Genomic DNA, 22133 nt, shown 5'->3' on the forward strand with positions numbered 1-22133 from the left:
ACCACACGAGACAGGCCAGTAAATTGAGAGACGAGGTGTTGGAGCAAGGAATAATGACTTTATTCGGAAAGCCAGCAGACCGGGAAGATGGTGGACTCGTGTCCCAAAGACCCATCTTCCCTGAGTTAGAATTCAAGCTGCTTTTATACTAAAAGGGGAGGGGCTGAAGTCCTGCTACTGGTCAGAATATCTTCCTTCTTGCAGCCTTTCACAGGTGGGCCTGATGAGGGTTTCCTGTGAGCCCAAGAGAGGTATTTTAGCTTAACACTCATTGCACCGGAGGCAGGGTTCCCGGAGATGGGCCATTATGTATTGTTTAAGCTTATGGGCAACATCCCTTTGGTGATTAACTTGCAGCAAAAGCAGTAGAATACAAAGGTGAAACTAAGAGAAACAGGTCTAATATGGAGTCAGATTGGTTCTTCCCTGTGAGATCGTACGGGTCCCCCACGCTCTGTTGCTCCAGGTGCTGTCCAATATCGATGAGCTGTTCAGTAGGAGAGAGCTTTCTGCGGCCCCGGATCCCGGATGGCCGGATTGCTTCAATAGCGGGGTGTTTGTCTTCCAACCTTCCCTGGAGACGCATGGCCTCTTGCTGCAGCATGCCACGGACCACGGCAGCTTTGACGGTAGGTGAAGGGCAGCTGGACATTTGTGGGAGAGAGTGGGGCCTGAACACATCCCTCTGCCCCACCGACAGCTATAGTCCCCACCACCCCGTATCTGTGAGCGGCAAGTTAAAGTTGGGGATTGAAGAACAAGTGCAGGAAGAGATGAAGATATAAGTAAGTAAGTACACAGTAGAGAGGACCATTGACAATATCTTCGATGGGTAGAAGGGAGAACTCCTCAGTCCTGATCACATAGGATGTGTGGACAACCTTTCTCTAAAGGGCCCTATAGGCGACTTCCCTGGCGGTCCAGTGGTTAGAACTCCGCACTTCCACTTCAGGGGGCACGGGTTCCATCCCTGGTTGGGGAACTACGATCCCGCAGACCTCACGGCGCAGCCAAAATAAAATAAAAAAGGACCAGGTGATTAATGTTTTCAGCATCGTGGGGCGTATCGTCTCTGTGACAGATATTCATCCCTGTAGTTGTAGGGTGAAATCAGCCATGGACAGGACTTAAATGAGCGTGGATGTGTTCCAGTAAAACTTTATTTACAAAAATGGGTGCAAGCCTTCGTTGGCCAACCCCGATATAGAATAAAGGGGAGAATGAACTGGAACCAGACAGTTGCCTGAACAGGCGTTAGTACATGGGGAAAATACTAGAATTTTTGTAACGGGAAAGAAAATGGTAGACTATTGAAAAATTGGAATGTAGATTGGTGCAGCCACTGTGGAAAACAGGATGGAGGTTCCTCAAAAAACTAAAACGAGAACTGCCGTATGATCTAGCAATTCCACTCCTGGGCATATATCCAAAAAAAAACCAGAAACGCTAATTTGTAAAGACACGTGCACCCCGGTGTTCATAGCAACACTATTTACAGTAGTCAAGCTATTGAAGCAACATCAGTGTCCACAGATGAGTAGATAAAAGAGATGTGGCATGTACACAATGGAATATTACTCAGCCATGAAAAAGAATGAAATATTGCCATTTGCAGCAGCATGGACGGACTTGGAGGGCATGATGGTAAATGAAACAAGTCAGACAGAGAAAGACAAATGCTGTATGCTGTATGGTATCACTTACATGTGGATCTAAAAAATACAACAAACTAGTGAACATAACAGAAAAGAAGCAGACTCATAAATACAGAGAACAAATGAGTGTTTATCAGTGGTGATGGGGGGCAGAATAGGGATGGGGGATTAAGAGGTACAAACTATTAGGTATAAAATAAGCTACAGGGACATATTGTACAACACTGGGGACAGAGCCAAGATTTTATAATGACTAGTAAGTGGAGTATAATGTCTAAAAGATTGTGAATCACTATTATATACCTGTAACTTACATACTATTGTACAGCAGCTATATCTCAATAAAGACATAATAATAAACATTGATAGAAAAAAGAAAAGAAAAATTCCTTCTAGGTAAGGACGAGGTAACAAAGTTGGCAAAATCGATGGGAACAGCGATTGTCAATACCAGATAGAATTCCCTGGGGAGGAGTGGAGAATTTTGGAGACCGTGTGCAATTTTATTATTAATTGTTTGCACCATCGGTGGAGAATTCTGGAGAAACTATGCACTTATTTTTATTTCATTTTATTTTCTTTTTTTGGCTGCTTTGGGTCTTAGTTGTGGCACGCAGGATCTTTGGTTGAGCTGTGGGCTCTTCTTTGTGGCATGCGGGCTTCTCTCTAGTTGTGGCGTTTGTGTTTTTTTTTCCTGTCTCTAATTGTGGTGTGCAGGGTCCAGAGCACATGAGCTCTGTAGTTTGCAGCACGTGGGCTCTCTCGTTGAGGTGTGCGAGCTCAGTAGTTGTAGCGCGTGGGCTTAGTTGCCCCATGGCATGTGGGATCCTGGTTCCCGGACAGGGATCATACCTGCATCCCCTGCATTGGAAGGCAGATTCTTACCGCTGGACCACCCGGGAAGTCCCGAGACTATGCACTTTTTAAATGAATGGTGTGGGTTATCCGTCACTTTTGAGACAACGACCATGTTTTAGTGGGTTGAGAGAAGAAATGTAATTTGTGCGCTGGGATACCCGTGTCTTTCCATGATGTCTTCAGACATGTCTTGCATTCTCTTGGTGCACTGTACCATTCTTTATTAACTTCTTTGTCTGTTTGTTAACTCTCTAGGGGCAGACCAAGGCTTGTTGAACAGTTTCTTCAGCAACTGGTCCACAGCAGACATCCAGAAACACTTGCCATTCATTTATAACATGAGTAGCAACACGGCCTACACCTACAGCCCTGCTTTCAAACAGTGAGTTTCATGCCAAGCCCAGTTCTTCTAGACCTGGTCAACCATCCTCTCTCAGAATCTAATATCACCTTTTGGCATTTTGAAGGAAAAAAAAAAAAAAACCAGATCATCCTTCTGCTCGCTTATTTATTGCTTTACATGATAGGTCATCAGGGCAGCTAGGCTTAATGAGAGTGGTTCCCAAAGTGTTGCCCAGGGAACCCCCAGGGGTTCCCCGCCCCTCTCTCAAGGGTCTTTGAAGTCAAAGCGCCTTTTAAAAACTTAATTTTCACATGTCATTTTCATCTTTTCACTCTTGTTTTCTCATAATTGGACAGTGGGATTTTACAGGAACGCCACGACATGATGTGATAAAAAAGCATGGTACTGTATGCAGGTGCAGATATGAGAAACCAACCGTCTCCTCGTAAAATAGGCAGTGTCACTCGTTTTACAAATTTTTAAAAATATTGTTATATAGAGAGTTATATTTTATGAAAAGATACGAAAGATGTGGCATTTTACGCATTTAAAAAATATATATAGTTATAGTTTATGAAGAGATATGAAAGATGTCACTTTTTACACATTTAAAAGATATATAGTAATGTATAGTTATAGTTACACTTTATGAAAAAATATAAAAGTTATGTTAACATATAATGGGCCCACGGTTTTTTAATGAGTTGGTACACGGGTTTTCTAATTTCTCAGTTTTAACTTCTGTTGTGGTGAGTATGGACAGATGGAATCCACGTGAACAAACATTTTTTGTTCCTCTGTGATTTGTAAGAATGTCAAGAGGTCCTAGAACCAAATGTGTGAGATCCTCTGCTCTAGGGGACATTGTTATAAGTGAAAATGGGAAATCTGAGAAGATTTTGAGCGTGCTTTTTTAATAGGGGCTGCACTGCCCCCAAGGAGGCAGACACTGGTTTGTGGGGTGTAAAGCCATCATATCCTTTTTAATGTAAAAAGCACGGCTGTACCTACAGAATGTCGATATACAAGGCAAATATGATATTAAAATTTCATAGGAAAGCAATTAAGAAAAAATTGTTTAAAAAGTTTCGAGGTTGGTGAGAGTGGTGATAATGAACAAAAAAAAAGGTCGAGAGGGTAAAGTTCACCATCTTGTACAAGAAGCCAGTTTTCTGGTCTGCAGCTTGTGTTATCTACTATAAAATCAACTTTTTAAAGTTTTTATCGTTTTCAGGATAAGATGATTTGGGCTACGGTACTGCCCATCTTTCTAAAAGACTCCTGATTTCTTCTTCCCGTTTTGGGGAACATCCCAAGTGAGTTATGATTATGTTTCTTGGTCTGTGGAAAATGAAAGGCTGCACACGTGGATTGATGAAGCAGTTATTTTTACTGCAAGTCTAGGCGGTCGTTAATGACAGGATCGTCCATAACTCGTTGAGATGCGTCTTTACGTCCCGCTGTCTGTGATGAGTCCTGTGGTTGTCACAGGCTCTCTGTGTGTGGTCACTTCCGAGAGGAAGGCCGGATGCTTTGTGTTTCCTCCTCAGATTCGGCTCGAGCGCGAAGGTGGTCCACTTTTTGGGGTCCACGAAGCCTTGGAACTACAAGTACAATCCCCAGACGGGCTCCGTCTTGGAGGAGGGCTCTGGGTCTGTCAGCCAGCATCAGACGTCCTTCCTTAACCTCTGGTGGGGGATTTACCACCGCAGCATTCTGCCTCTTTATGAAAATATCCTGCACGAGGACGAACAGACATCTCCAGGACACACAGTAAGCACACAATACCCTTGACATCCAAGAGTTCAGACCGGGGATAAACTCTCCGTGATCCACACCTGTGGGTTTTCTTCAAATACACGTTCCTCCCTCTTTTTTTGGAGTCTCTTCTCATTTTTGTTTATAAGTGGTTTTATTCTTTTTTAAAAATTAATTAAGTTATTTATTTTTGGCTGCGTTGGGTCTTCGTTGCTACACGCGGGCTTTCTCTAGTTGCGGCGAGTGGGGGCTACTCTTCGCTGTGGTGCACGAGCTTCTCATTGCGGTGGCTTCTCTTGTTGCGGTGCACGGGCTCTAGGTGTGCGGGTTAAGCAGTTGTGGCTCGCGGGCTCTAGAGCGCAGGCTCAGTAGTTGTGGCGCACGGGCTTAGTTGCTCCGTGGCATGTGGGCTCTTCCCGGACCAGGGGTCGAACCCGTGTCCCCTGCGTTAGCAGGTGGATTCTTGACCTCTCTGCCCGCAGGGAAGTCCCTCTTCTCATTTTTTATGTTTTAGGAAAGACAGATTTAGGATATCTTAAGCAATTATCAAGTTATATTTTTATTTATTTATTTTTAAAATGTCACTTTTTATTCCAAATTCTTTTTTTTTGGCTTACAGGATCTTAGTTCCCTCACCAGGGATTGAACCCACCCCCTCAGCAGTGAAAGTGCAGAGTCCTAACCGCTGGACCACCAGGGAATTCCTCACCAAGTTACATATTTTAAAAAAATCTGTCAAGGCCTACATTAATGAAAGAAATAAGGTTTTTTAGAAGTTCAATGTTTATAGACATGTTCATTAAAAAAGGACGGAATTAGAAGATAGTAAATAATGTTGATACACACCAGGAAGGGATCAGGCAAGGAAAGATACGTCATTTCGTCGCAAGAAAGAAAGACCATAGTTGGAAGTTAATGGCCAGCCCAACTTTAGGTCTTGTGCTAGTTTTCCTTCTGCGTCTACATCCTATATTTAATGCAGGAGGATGCTGAAGGAGGCAGGCAACTTTTTTTTCTTTTTTTTGGTGTAAAACCGTCAATGTTTCATGAGCAGAATTGCTGCTGTGATTTAACAGGGCTGATGCATAAAAATCATTATTTAAATTAGCCGCCCTCATCAGAGAAAGAGCCACTCACAGATTAAGTGGCTAAAGATGATTGATTACAAATGTCATTGGAGGCGGCATTTTCCACTTTCCCTCCTCGATTGAAGTAGCATTCGGAGGTGGTTTCTTTTTTTTTTTTTAATTTATTTTATTTTTGGCTGCGTTGGGTCTTCATTGCTGCGTGCAAGCTTTCTCTAGTGGTGGCGAGCAGGGGCTACTCTTCGTTGCGGTGCGCGGGCTTCTCATTGCGGCGGCTTCTCTGGCTGCGGAGCACGGGCTCTAGGCGCGCGGGCTTCAGTAGTTGTGGCTCGCGGGCTGTAGAGCGCAGGCTCAGTAGTTGTGGCACACGGACTTAGTTGCCCTGCAGCATGTGGGATCTTCCCGGACCAGGGCTCGAACCCATGTTCACTGCATTGGCAGGCGGATTCTTAACCACTGCGCCACCAGGGAAGCCCCATTTGATTTTTTATAACTGTAACCCTACATGCTCTCCATAGTAGAGTTTCTGCAGTGAATTTTTTTTTTTTTTTGGCTGTAACTGGTCTTAGTTGTGGCCTGTGGGATCTTTAGTTGTGGCACTCGGACTTCTTAGTTGTGGCATGCATGCAGGATCTAGTTCCCCGAACAGGGATCGAAGCCGGGCCCCCTTCGTTGTGAGCGTGGAATCTTACCCACTGGACCACCAGGGAAGTCCCTCTGCAGTGGACTTAACAGGGAGGCACCTGCCTTGCCAAAGACCTTTTATTTTTTATTTATTTTATTTATTTATTTTTTTTCGGTACACGGGCCTCTCACTGTTGTGGCCTCTCCCGTCGCGGGGCACAGGCTCCGGACGCGCAGGCTCAGCAGCCATGGCTCGCGGGCCCAGCTGCTCCACAGCATGTGGGATCCTCCCGGACCGGGGTGCGAACCCGCGTTCCCTGCATGGGCAGGCGGACTCTCAACCACTGCGCCACCAGGGAAGCCCCAAAGACCTTTTAAAATAAGGTCCCAGGAAATTTTATTTCCTGGTCAGTTTTTGACTAGTGCATGTATCGGTACGACGGAGTGCAGTGTCCGCAGATGCTTGCGTTGGGATCTTGAAACGAGTTCATATTTTAGCATTTTTACTATGGTTTCTGTTTGGTGCAAATGGGGCTGCTTTTCAAGAGAACTAAAGCTTCCTCTGACCATGCGACACGAGTGAGTAGGAGTTTATTCAGATTCTTGATAGGAAGTTGCTGTTCTTTTCTGCAAAGCAGTATGCGAGGTACTGGGTTGGCTAGGAAGGAAAATAAGACCAAGTCAGGTGGTTCTAAGAGTAAAACGTGGAGACCCTGTGCCTGGGGGTCCTTCTCACCTGGAGCAGTAATGTGAACGCGGATGTCGGCACTGGGGACCACTGGCCACACGGGAGGGGATGGGCAGTGGGAGATTGGCAAAGATGTCAGGAGGAGGACCTTGCTAAATGTGGATACCTTTTCTTGCAGGCTCACCTCGGGGGCGCTGGGGTGCCTTGTTCAAGTTCAGCGCCCACTGCTGAGGGGTCATGTGCAAATGCTGTGCCCCGCTCCGGGGAGCCCTGTACCAATTGGGCGGAGGGGCCCCGCCAGCCTTGGCCTGAGAGCACCATGGTGGTGGTGGAGGAGACCCCCGCTTCGCCTGATGCGTGCCCTGTGGAAGATGTAAGTATGTGCTCTTCGCACCGGTGCGATGGGGACACAGACGCTGGTTCCCCCGCGAGGTGAAGCAGAGAGGATGCTCCCTGGGGTCCCGGGGAGGGGCTGGGGGGACGGGAGGAACCTGTCTTCAGTTTGCTCTGTGGTATTAGGGCCTCCTGAGTTTCTTTAGAGAAAATGGCAAAATTGCACGTCACAGTAAAGCCAATGACAGCTACATCTAATCCCTGGAAGCTGGAAATGCTGCCTTATATGGAAACGGGGTCTTTGCAGGCGGGATTGAGTTTAAGGTCCTTGATGTGGGGACGTGGTCCTGGATTATCCGGGGAGGACGCAGTGTCGTCACGAGGGTTCTCCTAAGAGGGAGGCGAAAGGAAGCTTGATGAGATGGGAGAGAAGCAGGAGTGAGACGGGGAGCGATGGGAAGATGTGAGCTTCTGGCTTTGAAGGTGTACGGGAGCCACAGGTGCCTCTATGAGCTGGAAGAGGCGAAGAAATGGGCCATTGGCTAGAACCTCCAGAAGGAGCTCGGCCTTGCCAAGGACACCTGCCCAGTGAGACCCAGCGTGGACGTCTGACCTCCAGAACTGCTAACGTCATCAGTCTGCATTGGTTTTTTTTTGTTTTGCTTTTCACACTTCTTGAAGGTTGATTCTTTGCCAGGTGCAGCCCTAAGCACTGTACGATACACTGTTCCTGTTCAACAGCACCAGAGCACAATTCTCGTGTCCATTTTTTAAAACTAATTTCTTTTAGTGTGTAGTTGCTTTACAATGTTGCGTGAGTTTCTGCTGTACAGCTAAGTGAATCAACTCTGCGTATACGTATATCCCGTCTTTTTTGGACTCCCTTCCCACTTAGGTCACCACAGAGCATTGAGTAGAGTTCCCTGTGCTCTACAGTAGGTTCTCATTAGTGATCTATTTTATATATAGTAGTATATGTATGTCCATCCCAATCTCCCAATTCATCCCACCCTGCCTTCCCTCCCCCCCGGTAACCATAAGTTTGTTCTCTATATCTGTGTCTCTGTTTCCGCTTTGCAAATAAGTTCATCTGTATCATTTTTCTAGATTCCACACAGAAGCGATATTACACGATATTTGATTCTCTTTTTCTGACTGACTTCACTCTGTATGACAGTCTCTAGGTCCATCCATGTCTTTGCAAATGGCACTATTTCATTCTTTTTTACGCCTGAGTAATATTCCATTGTATATATGTGCCACATCTTCTTTATCCATTCCTCTGTTGATGGACATTTAGGTTGCTTCCATGTCCTGGCTACTGTAAACAGTGCTGCAGTGAACATAGGGGTGCATGTGGCTTTTCTAATTATGGTTTGCTCTGGGTTTATGCCCAGGAGTGGGCTTGCTGGGTCATATGGGTAAATACTGTTAGTATTTTGAGGAACGTCCATCCTGTTCTCCACACTGGCTGCACCAGTTGACATTCCTACCAACAGTGCAGGAGGGTTCCCTTTTCTCCGCATGCTTGCCAGTATTTGTTGTTTGTACATGTTTTGATGATGGCATTGTTGTAAGCCAACTAGTTTGTGTCTCTAAAAATGAGAAGGTCATTGCCCTTCTATAAGGAAGGGGTGCTTTTTTGCGGGGTGTGTGTGTATATTTCATTATTTTGCACTCCCAGGCCATCTTTGCAATTAATTATGCAGCATTGCTGCCACCTACCGGCCATCCATTGAATGATTCACTCTGGGTTCTTTATTTTGGGGATTTGGAACCAGTCCAAAAAACCAAAAAACGATTATTTTCATAAATCCCTGTAACTGCGGAAGAGCTGGGTGTCTGGATCTGGGATCCTTATTCCAAGTAGCAGCCTTTGTATGTATAGTCATGGCAGTGTCGAGGAGTAGGTCTCCGTTTTCAAAAGTTGAATATCTCGGGCTTCCCTGGTGGCGCAGTGGTTGAGAGTCCGCCTGCCGATGCAGGGGACGCGGGTTCGTGCCCCGGTCCAGGAAGATCCCACATGCCGCGGAGCGGCTGGCCCCGTGAGCCATGGCCGCTGAACCTGCGCGTCCGGAGGCTGTGCTCCGCGACGGGAGAGGCCGCAGCAGGGAGAGGCCCGCGTACCGCAAAAAAGAAAAAAAGTTGACTATCTCATTTATTTCCCATATAAAGGCATGTGTTAGATAAACATTTTTGCAGTTTGTTATCTTCTCAGCCAAGTGTCCTGTCCTATAGCCTCTTGGGTTGGGAAATGCAGTCAGTGGAAAGATTAGGGATGCCTTTCCTTGTTTTTTTGAAGTTGTTGGCTGTTTTTGCTATGGTTAATTTCTAAACGGTATCCTTGGATGAAAAGAAGTACCTAGTTTAGACCAATTTGTTAATGTTTCCTATATGAGGAGTGGGTTTTGTTTACCTTTTAGGAAATCTGTCTCTAAATCAGGGTCATAAAGCTCATCACCTCTGACGTCTTATGGATTTTGTATTCTTTTTACATTCAAGTATATAATTGATCTGGAATTGATGTTACGTGATGAATGAGTTTGGGGTCCACATACATCACTGTTATGTGTGGATCTGTAATGAACTCAGCATGTTTGCAGTCAAAACTGTTACATCTCCACTGCTTTGTCGTGTCTCCTTGGCCATCAGTCAGATACTCACACGTTACTAGGTGGATCTGTTTTTGGAGTCTCTCATCCTATGGGTTCCCCCCCCTCCTTGGGAAATGGTATGTATGTATATTTTTAAAATTGAAGTATAGTTGATTTACAGTGTTGTGTTGGTTTCAGGTGTACAACAAGGTGATTCAGTCATATATATATATATATATATATATATATATATATATATATACTTTTTCAGATTCATTTGCATTATAGATTATTATAAGATAATGAATATAGCTTCCTGTGCTAAACAGTAGGTCCTTGTTTATCTATTTTATATATAGTAATGTGTGTCTGCTAATCCCAAACTCTTAATTTATCCCCCCCCTTCCCCTTCAGTAACTGTACGTTTGTTTTCTATGTCTGTGAGTCTGTTTCTGTTTTGTAAATAGGTTCATTTGTACCATGTTTTTAGATTCTGCATATAAGTGATATCATATGGTATTTGTCTTTCTCTGTCTGACTTACTTCACTCAGTATGACAATCTCTACTTGCATCCATGTTGCTGCAAATGGTGTTATTTCATTCCTTTTTTATGGCTGAGTACTATTCCATTGTATATATGTACCACGTCTCATATATGTACACGTCTTCTTTATCCATTCATCTGTCGGTGGACAGTTAGGCTGCTTCCACGTCTTGTGAATAGTGCTGCTGTGAACATGGGGGTGCATGTGTCTTTTCAAATTAGAGTTTTCATCTTTTCTGGATACATGCCCAGGAGCGGAATTGCTGGATCATATGGTAACTCTGTTTTTAGTTTCTTAAGGAATCTCCATCCTCTTCTCCGTAGTGGCTGCACCCACTTATATTCCCACCGAGGGGATGGAATTCTTACTTGGCAATTCCCTTACAGTGACACTCGGAAGACGTTTCAAAATCATCTGACTTCCATTATTTCTCCAAGAATTCATCTCCCAGTCTTATGTTTATACATTTGAAGGTCATATGTCTTTTTGGTCTGCTTTTAACATCTTTCTCTTAGGCTCCGGTTTTTATCATAATGACTTTTTATTATCATTTGAATTTACCCTATTTGGGTTTGCAGCACTTCTTGAAACTGTATTCCTTCTGCCCGTCCTTTCTCTGTCTGTGTCTCTCTCCTCTTCCCACTTCCCTATCCTTCTGTGATGCCAGTGACATCTACAGTAGGAATTTCATCGCATCCCACGTATCTGTGACACACTTCTCCCATCTGTCTTCCCATACTTCCGTCTACTGGCCTGTTTTCCAGTTAACCAGTCTTCTCTTTGGCTGTGTCTAATCAGCTGTTAAACCCACATCCTGCACACTTTATTTCAACTATCGTGTTTTTAGTCCACATAAACGCCAAATGTTTACGAGGGGGTTTTCAGTACTCCCTTGAAACTCTCCAACTTGTCCCATCATTTAAAGTATTTTCCACGTTCAGTTACAGTCTGTGTGCCGTCCACCATACGTGTGCGTCTCACGTGGATCTGGTTTTGTGCTTTGACTTCGTTTTCTCTTGGTTTTCACGCCTTTGGTCTTGTCTCGCCGCGTGCTGGTTGATTTCTGATTGACTGCAAGACATTGTGTGTGGAAAAATGGCAGGGATCCTCTGAGGCTCTGAATCACAGGATCACCCAGAGAGCATTTCTTTTTTTTTTTTTTTTGCAGTACGCGGGCCTCTCGCTGTTGCGGCCTCTCCCGTTGCGGAGCACAGGCTCCGGACATGCAGGCTCAGCGGCCATGGCTCACGGGCCCAGCCGCTCCGCGGCATGCGGGATCTTCCCAGACCGGGGCACGAACCCGTGTCCCCTGCGTTGGCAGGCAGACTCAGAGAGCATTTCTTATGTGTTGTTTTTCTTTTTTCAGCAGGAAGTTTTCATAGAGATGGTTTGCCCACACGCTATTAGAGGTTGAGTTGGAGTGAAATTGGGTTTTGGTGTTTGTGAAGGTTGGTCTTTTGCTGGTTCTCTTTTCAGTGGCGTCCTAAATGAAAGCTTGTGTTTAGAGTGTCCCTCTTGGATACCTCATTATTTATGGGCTCCTCAGGGCTATAGCCTTTCAGTTGCCTCGAGGGGAAATAAAAGAAATGTGTGTGTGTGTGTGTGTGTGTGTGTGTGTGTGTGTGTGTGTATGTATATATATATATATATATATTTTTTTTTTTTTTTTTTGGTCTAGAATTTTAAGTTGCTTTTGGCAGGAGGTTTACCGGGAAACAAGTAGCTTCACCCATTGATGAAAGTGGAAAAATCCCTCTTCGGTTCTTGAATAGAGTTGTATATTTATACTTTTTAGTTTTCACCACCTCTTGCAGTCATGACGTTCACAAGATGATAGCCCATGATGCCAAGGAGTGTGTCTTCATCATGTGTCCTAAACTTACCTGCTCGGGCTGTGTGTGTGAGCATTCTGTGTCTGTCTGTTGGCGGTCCATTCCCTACACAGTCCGGCTTTACGATGCTCTCTTTCTGCTTTCATCTTTCTGGGCTTAGAGTCATTGGCTTCTCAAGCTACTTTCCATCCTTCAGCGGCTCTGTCTTCTTTGACCTGAGAATCCTCTGAATTGTTTCCAATCTGAGAGTCTCTCTTTTCAAGGTGACCCAAGCTTGCAGCAGCTAGTTAGGGGTATGGATAAGTGAAATACTGATCATCTCAGGAGAAAAATAAATGCAGAAGTCACATTTTACGTAGGTGTGTTCGTAAGCCTGCCAGCCATTGGCTGAAAGGCTGGCATTGCACCATCATAGTATCAAATCCTTGTCTTTGAATTCTCTCCGGGCTTTCTGCACATGTGAAGAAAGACGTCCCTATTTGTGGCTAGGAAGAGTAAGGGGAATATTTACTATTACTGTTTCAGTTTATATTTTAGTTGTTAATGTTCATTGTTTTCTTTTCCTCTTTTTTTTATTGAAGTATAGTTGATTTACAATGTTGTGTTAGTTTCAAGTGTACAGCAATTAAACATATATATGTACATATATTTTTTTTCATATTCTTTTCCATTATAGCTTATTACAAGATATTGAATATAGTTCCCTGTGCTATACAGTGAATCCTTGTTGTTCACCTATTTTATATATAGTAGTTTGCATCTGTGTCTAGGGGTCTTGTCCAGAAGTTTGTATCTACGTCTAGGGGTCTTGTTCAGAAATGTTAGCGTGAGTTGACATAACTTCTTTTCCTGTTTAAATTTGTAAGAGCCTAACACATCTGCAGAAGACAAGTGGAAAAGTTGTATTATTAGTTCATCCTTTCTTATCAAGTAAATGACCCTGAGTTAAATCTCTTCCAAGGAAGGATAAAGTTTCACGATGGCCCACGTGGAATTTATTTATGTGTTCTTTCTTGAGAGAAATTAAGCTGACAAAAGTGACATTTTCCTAATCCGGTTCAACTAATCTTTCTGAGATTACTCACATCTGTTGGCAATTAACCGTTTGCCAGGCCAACTGCTTCGTTTGTCCGTGACATCAAGTGTCCGTGCTGTGTATGATTAAAGAACTTGAGTTTCAGAGACAGTAAGTAATTTATCCAGTTTCTTTTTTTCAATGGGTGTTAAGATTCAAACTAGAAAATTCCACTACCCAACCCTGATTGGATGAGGAAATTATTTATTTTTATGGTATTTATTATTTGTAGATAGTGCAATTATCTCATTCGTCTTTTTTTTTCCCTAAAGGTTGTTTTGCTGTTTTGTACACCAGGGAGACTTAGGATGCATTAATGACGTGGATTGAATAGGGCTCGTAGAGGGCTTGGTAGTCAGAGAGGTGTGAATTCAAATCCCCCCTCTCTCCCTTGCTACGTCTGGCATGTTTAACGAGTATCTCTGTCTGAAAGTTCAACTTGTCCTCAGTAAGAGAAGGGATCAGACTCTCTACGTCATGGGGTTGTTGTGAGATTTAAAGGAATAATGCGTAACAAGTTTATGAGTTTAATTTAGGGACCAGTGTTGAACACCTAATACAAAGGAGCTGTTATTATCCTGGCCTTTCATGTTTTGGATAAAGTTATCATTTTATTTTCTACTGTAATTATTAGAACTTAATTTTATTTTTGGCTTTCACGTACATAATCAAGATCAGGAAGAATGAGCCCATATTTTTTGTTTTTATTTTTTTTTAATATTTTATTGAATTATAGTTGATTTCCAGCGTTGTGTTAATTTCTGCTGTACGGCGAAGTGATTTTTATACATGTATCTATTCTTTTTCATATTCTTTTCCATGATGGTTTATCACAAGATATTGCATATAGTTCCCTGTGCTCTACAGTAGGACCTTGTCATTTATCCATCCTATATATACTAGTTTGCATCTGCTAATCCCAAACTCCTGATCACTCCCTCCCCCGCAACCTTGGCAACCACCGGTCTGTTCTCTGTATCTGTGAGCCTGTTTCTGTTTTATAGATAAGTTCATGAGTGTCATATTGTAGATTCCACATGTAAGTGATATCATGCGATATTTGTCTTTCTCTGTCTGACTCACTTCACTGAGTATGATCATCTCTAGGTCCATCCATGTTGCTGCAAATGGCATGATTTTGTTCCTTTTTATGAGCCCGGATTTTAATTGGCACTTTCAAGTTGACGAGATAGAAAAAGCAAAATTTAAAAAGAGCAACTTTATGAACACAGTGTTCTCTTCTACATTAAAATTTTTTTTACTGAATTTCACCAAAAATGTACTTTTGTGCACTTTTTACTGCCAACTTACTTCAGTTTCCTGATGTCCTCCTTTACCTCTGCCTCAGGACATTTGCACGTGCGTGCTGTCCTGCTTTTCTCACCATTGTCTCTTTCTCCCCACGTCTCCTGCTCATCTTTCAAACTTTGTTCCAGATGTTACTGCTTCAGGAGTCCTTACCCCTCCTGACGAGGTCGATCTGACCTTGATAAACCTGCCCTTGGTTCTCCGTCATTTTCCTTTGCAGAACTTTACAGGATTGTCATCTTATAGTTGTTATTGGTGGGACATTCATCTCTCTCCTTAGACAGTAAGCTGCATGAGGGTGGCCCACTCTTTGGTCTTCCTGCTTCACCCTCTGTGAACAGCCTTTGGACGTATACATAGGTGTCTCCGTTAATACAGGGATGACCTGCGCTTTCTCCAAGACGGGAGAGCCGGTACCAGAGATTTGGGAGCTGGGAGTACGAGTTGCCAGCCTCCGCGTCAGGTCAACTCACTCAGAATCTCTGGGGCAGTGGCTGGGGAATCTGCCTTCCCAGCATGGAGACTGGTTTAGTTCTGTCTGACCGCCACAGTCGGGGTCAGCCCAGCCCACGACACGATTCCTGCCGTGTGTTTGCCGTGAGGATGGGCAGCTGTGTCCGCGTTCTCTTCTCTGTAGTTACATTGCTGGAGCCTTTGGACTTGAATGGGCTGCAGCCTGGGGGCGCGGCCTCGGCCCCCAACCCTGAATTCATCGGGGTGGGCTAGCTACTGTAAGAAATAGCCCCCCAAATACATACAAGTGTATTTCTGGTGCGTGTCACACTCAGCCCAGGCGGTAAAGCTGTGCTGTGGTCCACGCGGTCTTGCGGGGATCCAGGATTCCTCCCCTTGGCCTCTGCTCCATCACCATCCAAGGAAGCCCTTGTCCACGGCGGCTCCTTAAGAAAGGGTTAGGCTCCCACGAGGAAGCCACCCACCGCCTGTAATGCATTAAGTCGTGTCCTGTGCCTCTGGGATGATCTTTGCTACGTACCACCCTTGGGAGAGCCGAGAAACTAGTCGCTCAAATGGTTTTCCGTAGGGTTTCGTTTTCCTGTGGAATCCCGGCTGAAATTGGAAGAGGTTGTCTGCCAAGGGACATTGCTCTTCACCTGACCTGTGGGGACAGAGGGTAGGAAACGTGTCCCCCACCTCAGCACCCAGTCTGGGGCGGACTCAGGTCACATCTCCTCAACGCCGTGGGTGAGAATTCATCGCGTGGTCCTGCTTAGATGCAAGGAGCCCAAGACGAAGCAGCAGACACAGGCGTTGGCGAGCTCCTCTGAGCCATATTTGCCGTATTTGGAGGCAGAAAAGCATCGACTGGGTGTTTGTATTTGCACGAAGGGTTGTCCTAACTTGGCGTTTCCTCTTTCTTTTTAGATGATAGGTTGGCCGGAAATGGAGACTTCCGCTGGAGTGACGTGTGACCCGTTGTCACCACCCTCCACCCAATTCGCAGACTTCACAGGGACCCAAACCAGCTCGGTATAACTCACTTCTGTTTCTTTCTAATTCTTTCTTTTTTTTTTCCTGTACCACACAGCATACGGGATCCTAGTTCCCTGACTAGGGATCGAATCTGCGCCCCCTGCCTTGGAAGTTCAGGGTCTTAACCACTGGACCTCCTGGGAATTCCCTGCTTCTCCTTCTTAAGCATGGCCGTGTCTCTGCATGCCTGTCCATCGACCACCAAAGGAGATGCCCCATGGGCTTCTTCACCATCCCGTGACCTTTCTAAATGGTTTTTCCATTGTGTTGTGACGAGTCTCTTTATTTTCGAGGTGGATAGGAGACCTGGTTGTCTATTCAGATTTTCTTTCCCTCCTCCATCACTGAGTTTTGTGTTGGTCCTTTGGTCATTCTCTTATATCTTGCTTTAGGAAGACTCAGAAAAGAAAAAGATACAACATCAAAATGGCCTATATGTCTTCCTTAATTTTTGTTAAGTTTTCGGGACAACTTTGCACCCGTGTTTCATGTCACTGTTCAAAGGCTTTCCCTTTTTTTTCCCCCGCTAAATCTACCCGCATGAATCTGGGCTTTTGTTCCCAGGCATCCTCAGAAGATTAAATCCAGACAGACTCTTAATCTTGCTGGCAGACCATCTTAGTCAAGTGCTTCCGTAGACATTTGGTCTAAACTAATTGCCCCTCTCTGAAAAGTATTTTTGTTGCTGTTTTAAAATTTTTACTAGAGTTGATTTACGATGTTGTGTTCGTTTCAGCTGTACAGCAAAGCAAATCTGTTATACATACACATAGATCCACTCTTTTTTAGATTCTTTTTCCATATAGGTCATTACAGAGTATTGAGTCGAGTTCCCTGTGCTCTACGGTAGGTCCTTATTAGTGATCTAGTTTATATATAGCAGTGTGTATGTGTCAATCCCAGTCTCCTGATTTGAAACGTTAACCTTTACATCGCATGACAAGTGTCAGCATCTCATCTTGTGCGAGAGGAAGCTGGGGAGAAGTTTAGAGTGGCAGAGCACACTCAATGACTTATTTATGTAGCACAACCCATTCGTTTGGTCGTATTTTCCCAGGAAAAAGAGTTCTCTGTCATTTTGGTTAAGACTGCGGTCCTGTGAGGCCCCCTGCAGACTAACGATGGAACGGTTATGTTTCTAGCAGCCCGTGGAGAGCGCGGAAGGCGGCCCGCCTGAGGAAGCCTTGGAGCCACGCCGGGAGCCCCCTGTGGATGTCACCAGGGACCCCAGTCTCCAGGATGCTTTGGAGGTGGTGTCCTCATTGTCTGCCTTGTCCAGCTCTCCTGATGGACGCTGTGCGCTAACTCAGGGGCCGGCTGCGTACACGCACTGGCGTTACCCCCATTTCGAGCCTCGCTTGTGGAGAGAAGAGTCCGCCTGCTTCTCCCGCTGCCTGAGACCCGTTTGTCTTGCGTTTGCCCGCGGTGGTCGGTCCACCCTCTTTCCTGTCCTCTGCTCTGATAATCACGCCCGTTCTCTCTTCAAAAGCTGTTCTGCAGACGTTAATTGACGTTATGGGGCTGTGCTGTGTTTTCCCGCAAAGTGAGCTTGGAAGTTCATGCACACTGTCTAAAAGGACGAGCATAAAAGCTGGGAAATTTGGCGGTGGGGGGGGGACCTTTCAATCCACACCGAGCATGCGTTGATTTCTTCTTGAAGAAGGAAGTGAAAGATGCTTCCTTCGTGACTCTCCGTCTTACAGATGCTCTGGTCTCAAACTTCAGGCTGTGCGATGATGCTTTTAATGATGATGAAATGCTTTCATTTCTCTCTAACCATGATCTTAATAATACCTTTTGGTCTTTTAGAGCAAATACAGCTGTAGAGCTGAGTGTTGGGTGTAGGATGAAAATTCGTGTTGATTTTTTGGATTGTGTTTTTGTCTGTTGAGGCTGCGGTAACAGAAACACCATAGTCTGGGTGGCTTATGAACAATAAGAAATGGATTTCTTGGTGTCTGGTGAGAGCCCACTTCCTGGCTCACAGAGGGTGTCTTGTTGCTGGTTCCTCACATGGAGGAAGGGGTGAGGGAGCTCTCTGGGGTCTCTCTTCTTTTGAATTTATTTTTTAATTGAGATATAGTTGAATGTGTCCCATTCTTTCCAGAAAGTTTTCATTCCCGGGAACTCACGGAGCCCCAGTCCAAGCGCTCTGAGCGGGGAAACGTGCTGAGTTATCCTGGAAAAAGATCTTGTTTTCACTCTTGCAGTTTCTTTGAGCAACACGTTGGCAATGTTTCAATAAACTGTGCGGGGATGAGTGTAGAAAGCAGAACCTTATATGTAAAAACTCTTTGAAAGCATCGTGGCAGATAAACAGTGGAGAAAGTGTTGCATGCCTAGTGGATAGAAACAGTAGCATAACTGTCTGGTGTCCAGTACTGTCCACCCCCCAGCCCCCCTTTTGCTGATCTATTTGCGTGCCAACCAAAAGTCAGGGGTGTGTGTGTGTGTGTACACATTTGCGTATTTATAATTTTCCTCATACGTATCCTTTAAGAAGATGGAAACCCTGCCATGGCAAGAAAAAAAAAGATTTAAATTAGTATTGAAATGGTCTTGCCAGGCTGTCCAAAATGTCATACGCTGTATTTACACAATATGAACCTTTTCTTCATTTCACGTAGTTTGGTTACACTCAGGGATACAGAACGTGTTTTTTTTTTTTTTTTAACTTTTAATTTTATTTTGGAGTAGAGTTGATTAACGATGTTGTGATAGTTTCAGGTATACAGCACACTGATTCCATTATACATAGATCGGTATCTATTCTTTTTTCAAATTCTTTTCGCATTTAGGTTGTGATATAATATTGAGCAGAGTTCCCTGTGCTCTACAGGAGGTCCTTGTTGGTTATCCATTTTAATTATAGCAGATACAGAACCTTTTTTTGGTGGGTGGAAAGATTAAGATGATCATATAAGCGTGTGTGAAAGGGTTTAGTGGCTAGACATTAAAACAAGTCTTAGGAACAAGTGGACACAAGTACAATGATAAAGTATAAAATTTCAAAAAAGTCAGACCAACTAAGCATCTTCTTGTGAGAAGGTTGTATTAAATTCAGCGTGTGGTTTGTTCAGAAGCAAAGTGTCAGCACCGTCTCCCTGAGACGTGGTGAGGTTTGTCCGTGGAACCGATTGCTCAGCCAGGTGGATGCCCGGGCCAGCTTTCACTCTCTGACGACGGTTTTTCTAACACCGTCTCCTGTGGGCTTGTCTTCCCTAGGTGGACCTGGCCATCTCCGTCTCTGAGATTTCCATCGAAGAAAAGGCACTGAGTCCCGATGAGGAGCGGAGGAAGTGGGAGGAGGGACTCATCGATTACCTGGGGAAGGATGCGTTTGTCCGGATTCAGGAGAAGCTGGACCGCTTCCTGCAGTGATGGCGCCATGGCGTTGGGTGGCCCTGTTCCATGAACGTCTCGAGTCCTTTCCGAGGGAAAGACTCTTCCACGATGTGCCTCTCTTTATGGTTGACCAGCTTGCGTGCCTCATGTCAGTCACGTGGTCCATCCAAAACCCAGCTCAAAGGCCTGTGTGACCCCAGCTACCCATGCCTCCTGGGGGTTCCCCAGGAGGTTGCATCTCCTTTACACCTTGTCGGCAAAAGGGAACAGGAATAACCTTCTGGTCAACCCTGGGTCTCTGGTCGTGCTTGAAGGAGCTCAGGATTCTGTCCTGAGCAGGTCCTGCCGTGTCCATCCTACGTAGGGTTAGATGTCACTGCAGAGTTTCTGTCCCAGTGCCCGTAACACGAGGAGAGGTATTGAGTGCCCTGGGAACCTTTATTCAGTGCCTTGGGACTTTGCAGAATGAAAAGTCCTTCCTGTGAAGACGCAGCAAACATTCGGATGCCTTGAGTGTGACTCCAGTGTGGACTTTCCCAGGCATGGCTGAGAAACACCACAGCTGTGGTTCCTCTTCGGCAAAAATACCCAAGAGGACTTGCAGGTGCATTGACAGATGCCCCGTGGAGATGTGTCAGAGATATTTGGAAGGAAGCTTCCAGCTGGCTTGGGAGAGGTGACCGCTTCCAAACTGGTTGACCTACTGGTGTAGAAGAACCCAGGGTTTACGCTGAGGGGTGTCTGGTGGCCACGTGCTCACGGTAGCTGGATTTGGTCGAGGCTGTTTCGAGGCAAACCTGTATGCGGCCCAGGACACCAGGCTGCCCTTTGCTGGGTCACACTACCTCACTTCACAGTATGGAGTCACTGTGCTCTCCAAGCCGTGCCAACTCAGTTCTTTCGGGACAGTTCTCCGTTTGATGACACTAGACGCTTTATCCCATGAGAAAGCCTCCCCTCCAGAAGCATCCGGAAATGAATGCGGTACGTTGGAGCTTCTCCCAGGGTCATTGCTGGTTGCCACCGTAGGATAATTAAAGCCGGATGTCAGTCGCTGTACTGAAGAGAAGGAAATGTAGTTTTTAAATGTTGGAATGGTTTATCACGCGTGTGCAATCGCAAATCATGAGTTCATTAGACACAGGTGTGGAAGAAGCTTGAGAGGGCTGTGTTCAAATCCACCTGAGGTCTGGGTGGACTTCTGGGGTTCGTTGTGGCATTCACGTGTGTGAGGTGTGAGCTATGGAGGGGTTGTTTCTTTTTATCTATGGCTGAATGATCGGTCGTCTTGGTTGGTTTCACACAGATGATGCTTCAGGGGCTACTTGGAAATAGCCGTAGGGACATAGTCCTTGGGTGGGTTGCATGGGGTGATCACCAACCATTAGAGTTATCCGGTAACTTTGTGTTGGGGAAGGAACGTCTGTGCTCTGAGCCATAGTGTTGGACTAGAAGAAACGGGAGCCTGAGTCTGGCATCCGTGAGAGGAGGGTTCCAGGAGATGAACATCTGAGTCCGGTCCAGCTTCTCTGGAGAAGAGGATTCTCCAGTGCCTATGGTCGATCGCTCATTGGCTTAAAGTGTACGCTTAAAATGGACTTCCGGAAAAAAAAAAAAAAAAGGACTTCCGCTGTGCGTCCTAGGGTCAGTCCTCACGTTTGGACAAAGCTGGCACACTGCAATTAAAACTTTAAGACAGCAGTGGGGTCTCCTTCGGATGTGTGTTGGGGTGTGTTCTGAGCCATCAGGATAACACAGGAATGGGACGCCTTCGTCCTGCCATAAACTTAAATAACCAAATGGGTTTTTTCAGAATGGATGGTAGCAGTAAAATGAGTAGAACTGTTTACTTCTTACCTTTGGAAATCTCATAAGTTCTCTCCAGGCATGCTGCTACTCTCCTAGCATTGACACGTCCATTTCACCCATCCATCCATCCATCCACCTATCTGTCATCAATCTATCCATCCATCATCTATCCATCCTTTCATCCATCCATCCATCCATCATCCATCTATCCACCCATCACATGGTTTTTTGAGTTCTCTCCAAATGGCAGGCACTCTGACACGTGCTCAATCAATACATGAGAACGTACAAGAACCTGTAAGAACATTTTAACGACGTCTAAGTGATATCCACCCAAGAGGTGTACTACGAGGTTATTTCCTGAAGAATGCCAGTGCCAGGATTTGGGCTGTGTAATGTCAGGACTGCAGAATGAACATAAGTTGAATCTTTGAGAGATGTGATTTGACCTATACTATCACTAATATTTTGGTACATAGGAGTTTTTTTTAAAAAAAAAACACATTTAATTGTTCTAGAAATATTATCCAGTTATTTTGGGGCAGGATGAAATGGCAGGTGAAGAAGAAGCATTTCCAGATGCATTGACCTGGTGTGTAGATTTACAGGAACACAGCAAGTATTTTTGTTATTCAAGGTCACTTGGTCAAATCCTGGCGCTGAATGCACAGGAGTTATCCTAATGCTGCTGAGTTTCGGTGTGGAAATGCAAACAGCTTGAACTAAAATAGGGTTTCTTTTAGCCACCACACCTGAATTAGGAAAAGTAGACCAATTCTCCTTCCCGAT

General features: G+C 45.0%; 1 protein-coding gene across 10 annotated transcripts in view; it reads left to right on the plus strand.

The window, feature by feature from the left end:
- GYG2 (glycogenin 2) overlaps positions 1 to 21099 on the plus strand; it is a 35336-nt gene extending 14237 nt beyond the window's left edge. For 5 of the 10 annotated variants that reach the window (XM_027095466.1, XM_027095475.1, XM_027095474.1 and 2 more), the window contains exons 5-11: positions 467 to 629; positions 2769 to 2895; positions 4407 to 4629; positions 7190 to 7384; positions 16083 to 16187; positions 17333 to 17440; positions 19416 to 21099. In XM_027095466.1, the coding sequence (XP_026951267.1) occupies positions 467 to 629; positions 2769 to 2895; positions 4407 to 4629; positions 7190 to 7384; positions 16083 to 16187; positions 17333 to 17440; positions 19416 to 19571 (1077 nt within the window). In that variant the 3' untranslated portion in view covers positions 19572 to 21099. Of the gene's footprint in view, positions 1 to 466; positions 630 to 2768; positions 2896 to 4406; positions 4630 to 7189; positions 7385 to 15741; positions 15832 to 16082; positions 16188 to 17332; positions 17441 to 19415 lie in introns of those variants that run through there. The other 5 variants (XM_027095467.1, XM_027095471.1, XR_003430481.1 and 2 more) reach the window with 5 other exon arrangements.
- The last annotated feature ends 1034 nt before the right edge of the window (positions 21100 to 22133 follow it).

Source organism: Aethalodelphis obliquidens, unplaced genomic scaffold, assembly GCF_003676395.1.
Source record: "Aethalodelphis obliquidens isolate GAN/ISIS:26980383/991018 unplaced genomic scaffold, ASM367639v1 scaffold91, whole genome shotgun sequence".
Classification (NCBI taxonomy): Eukaryota; Metazoa; Chordata; class Mammalia; order Artiodactyla; family Delphinidae; genus Aethalodelphis; species Aethalodelphis obliquidens.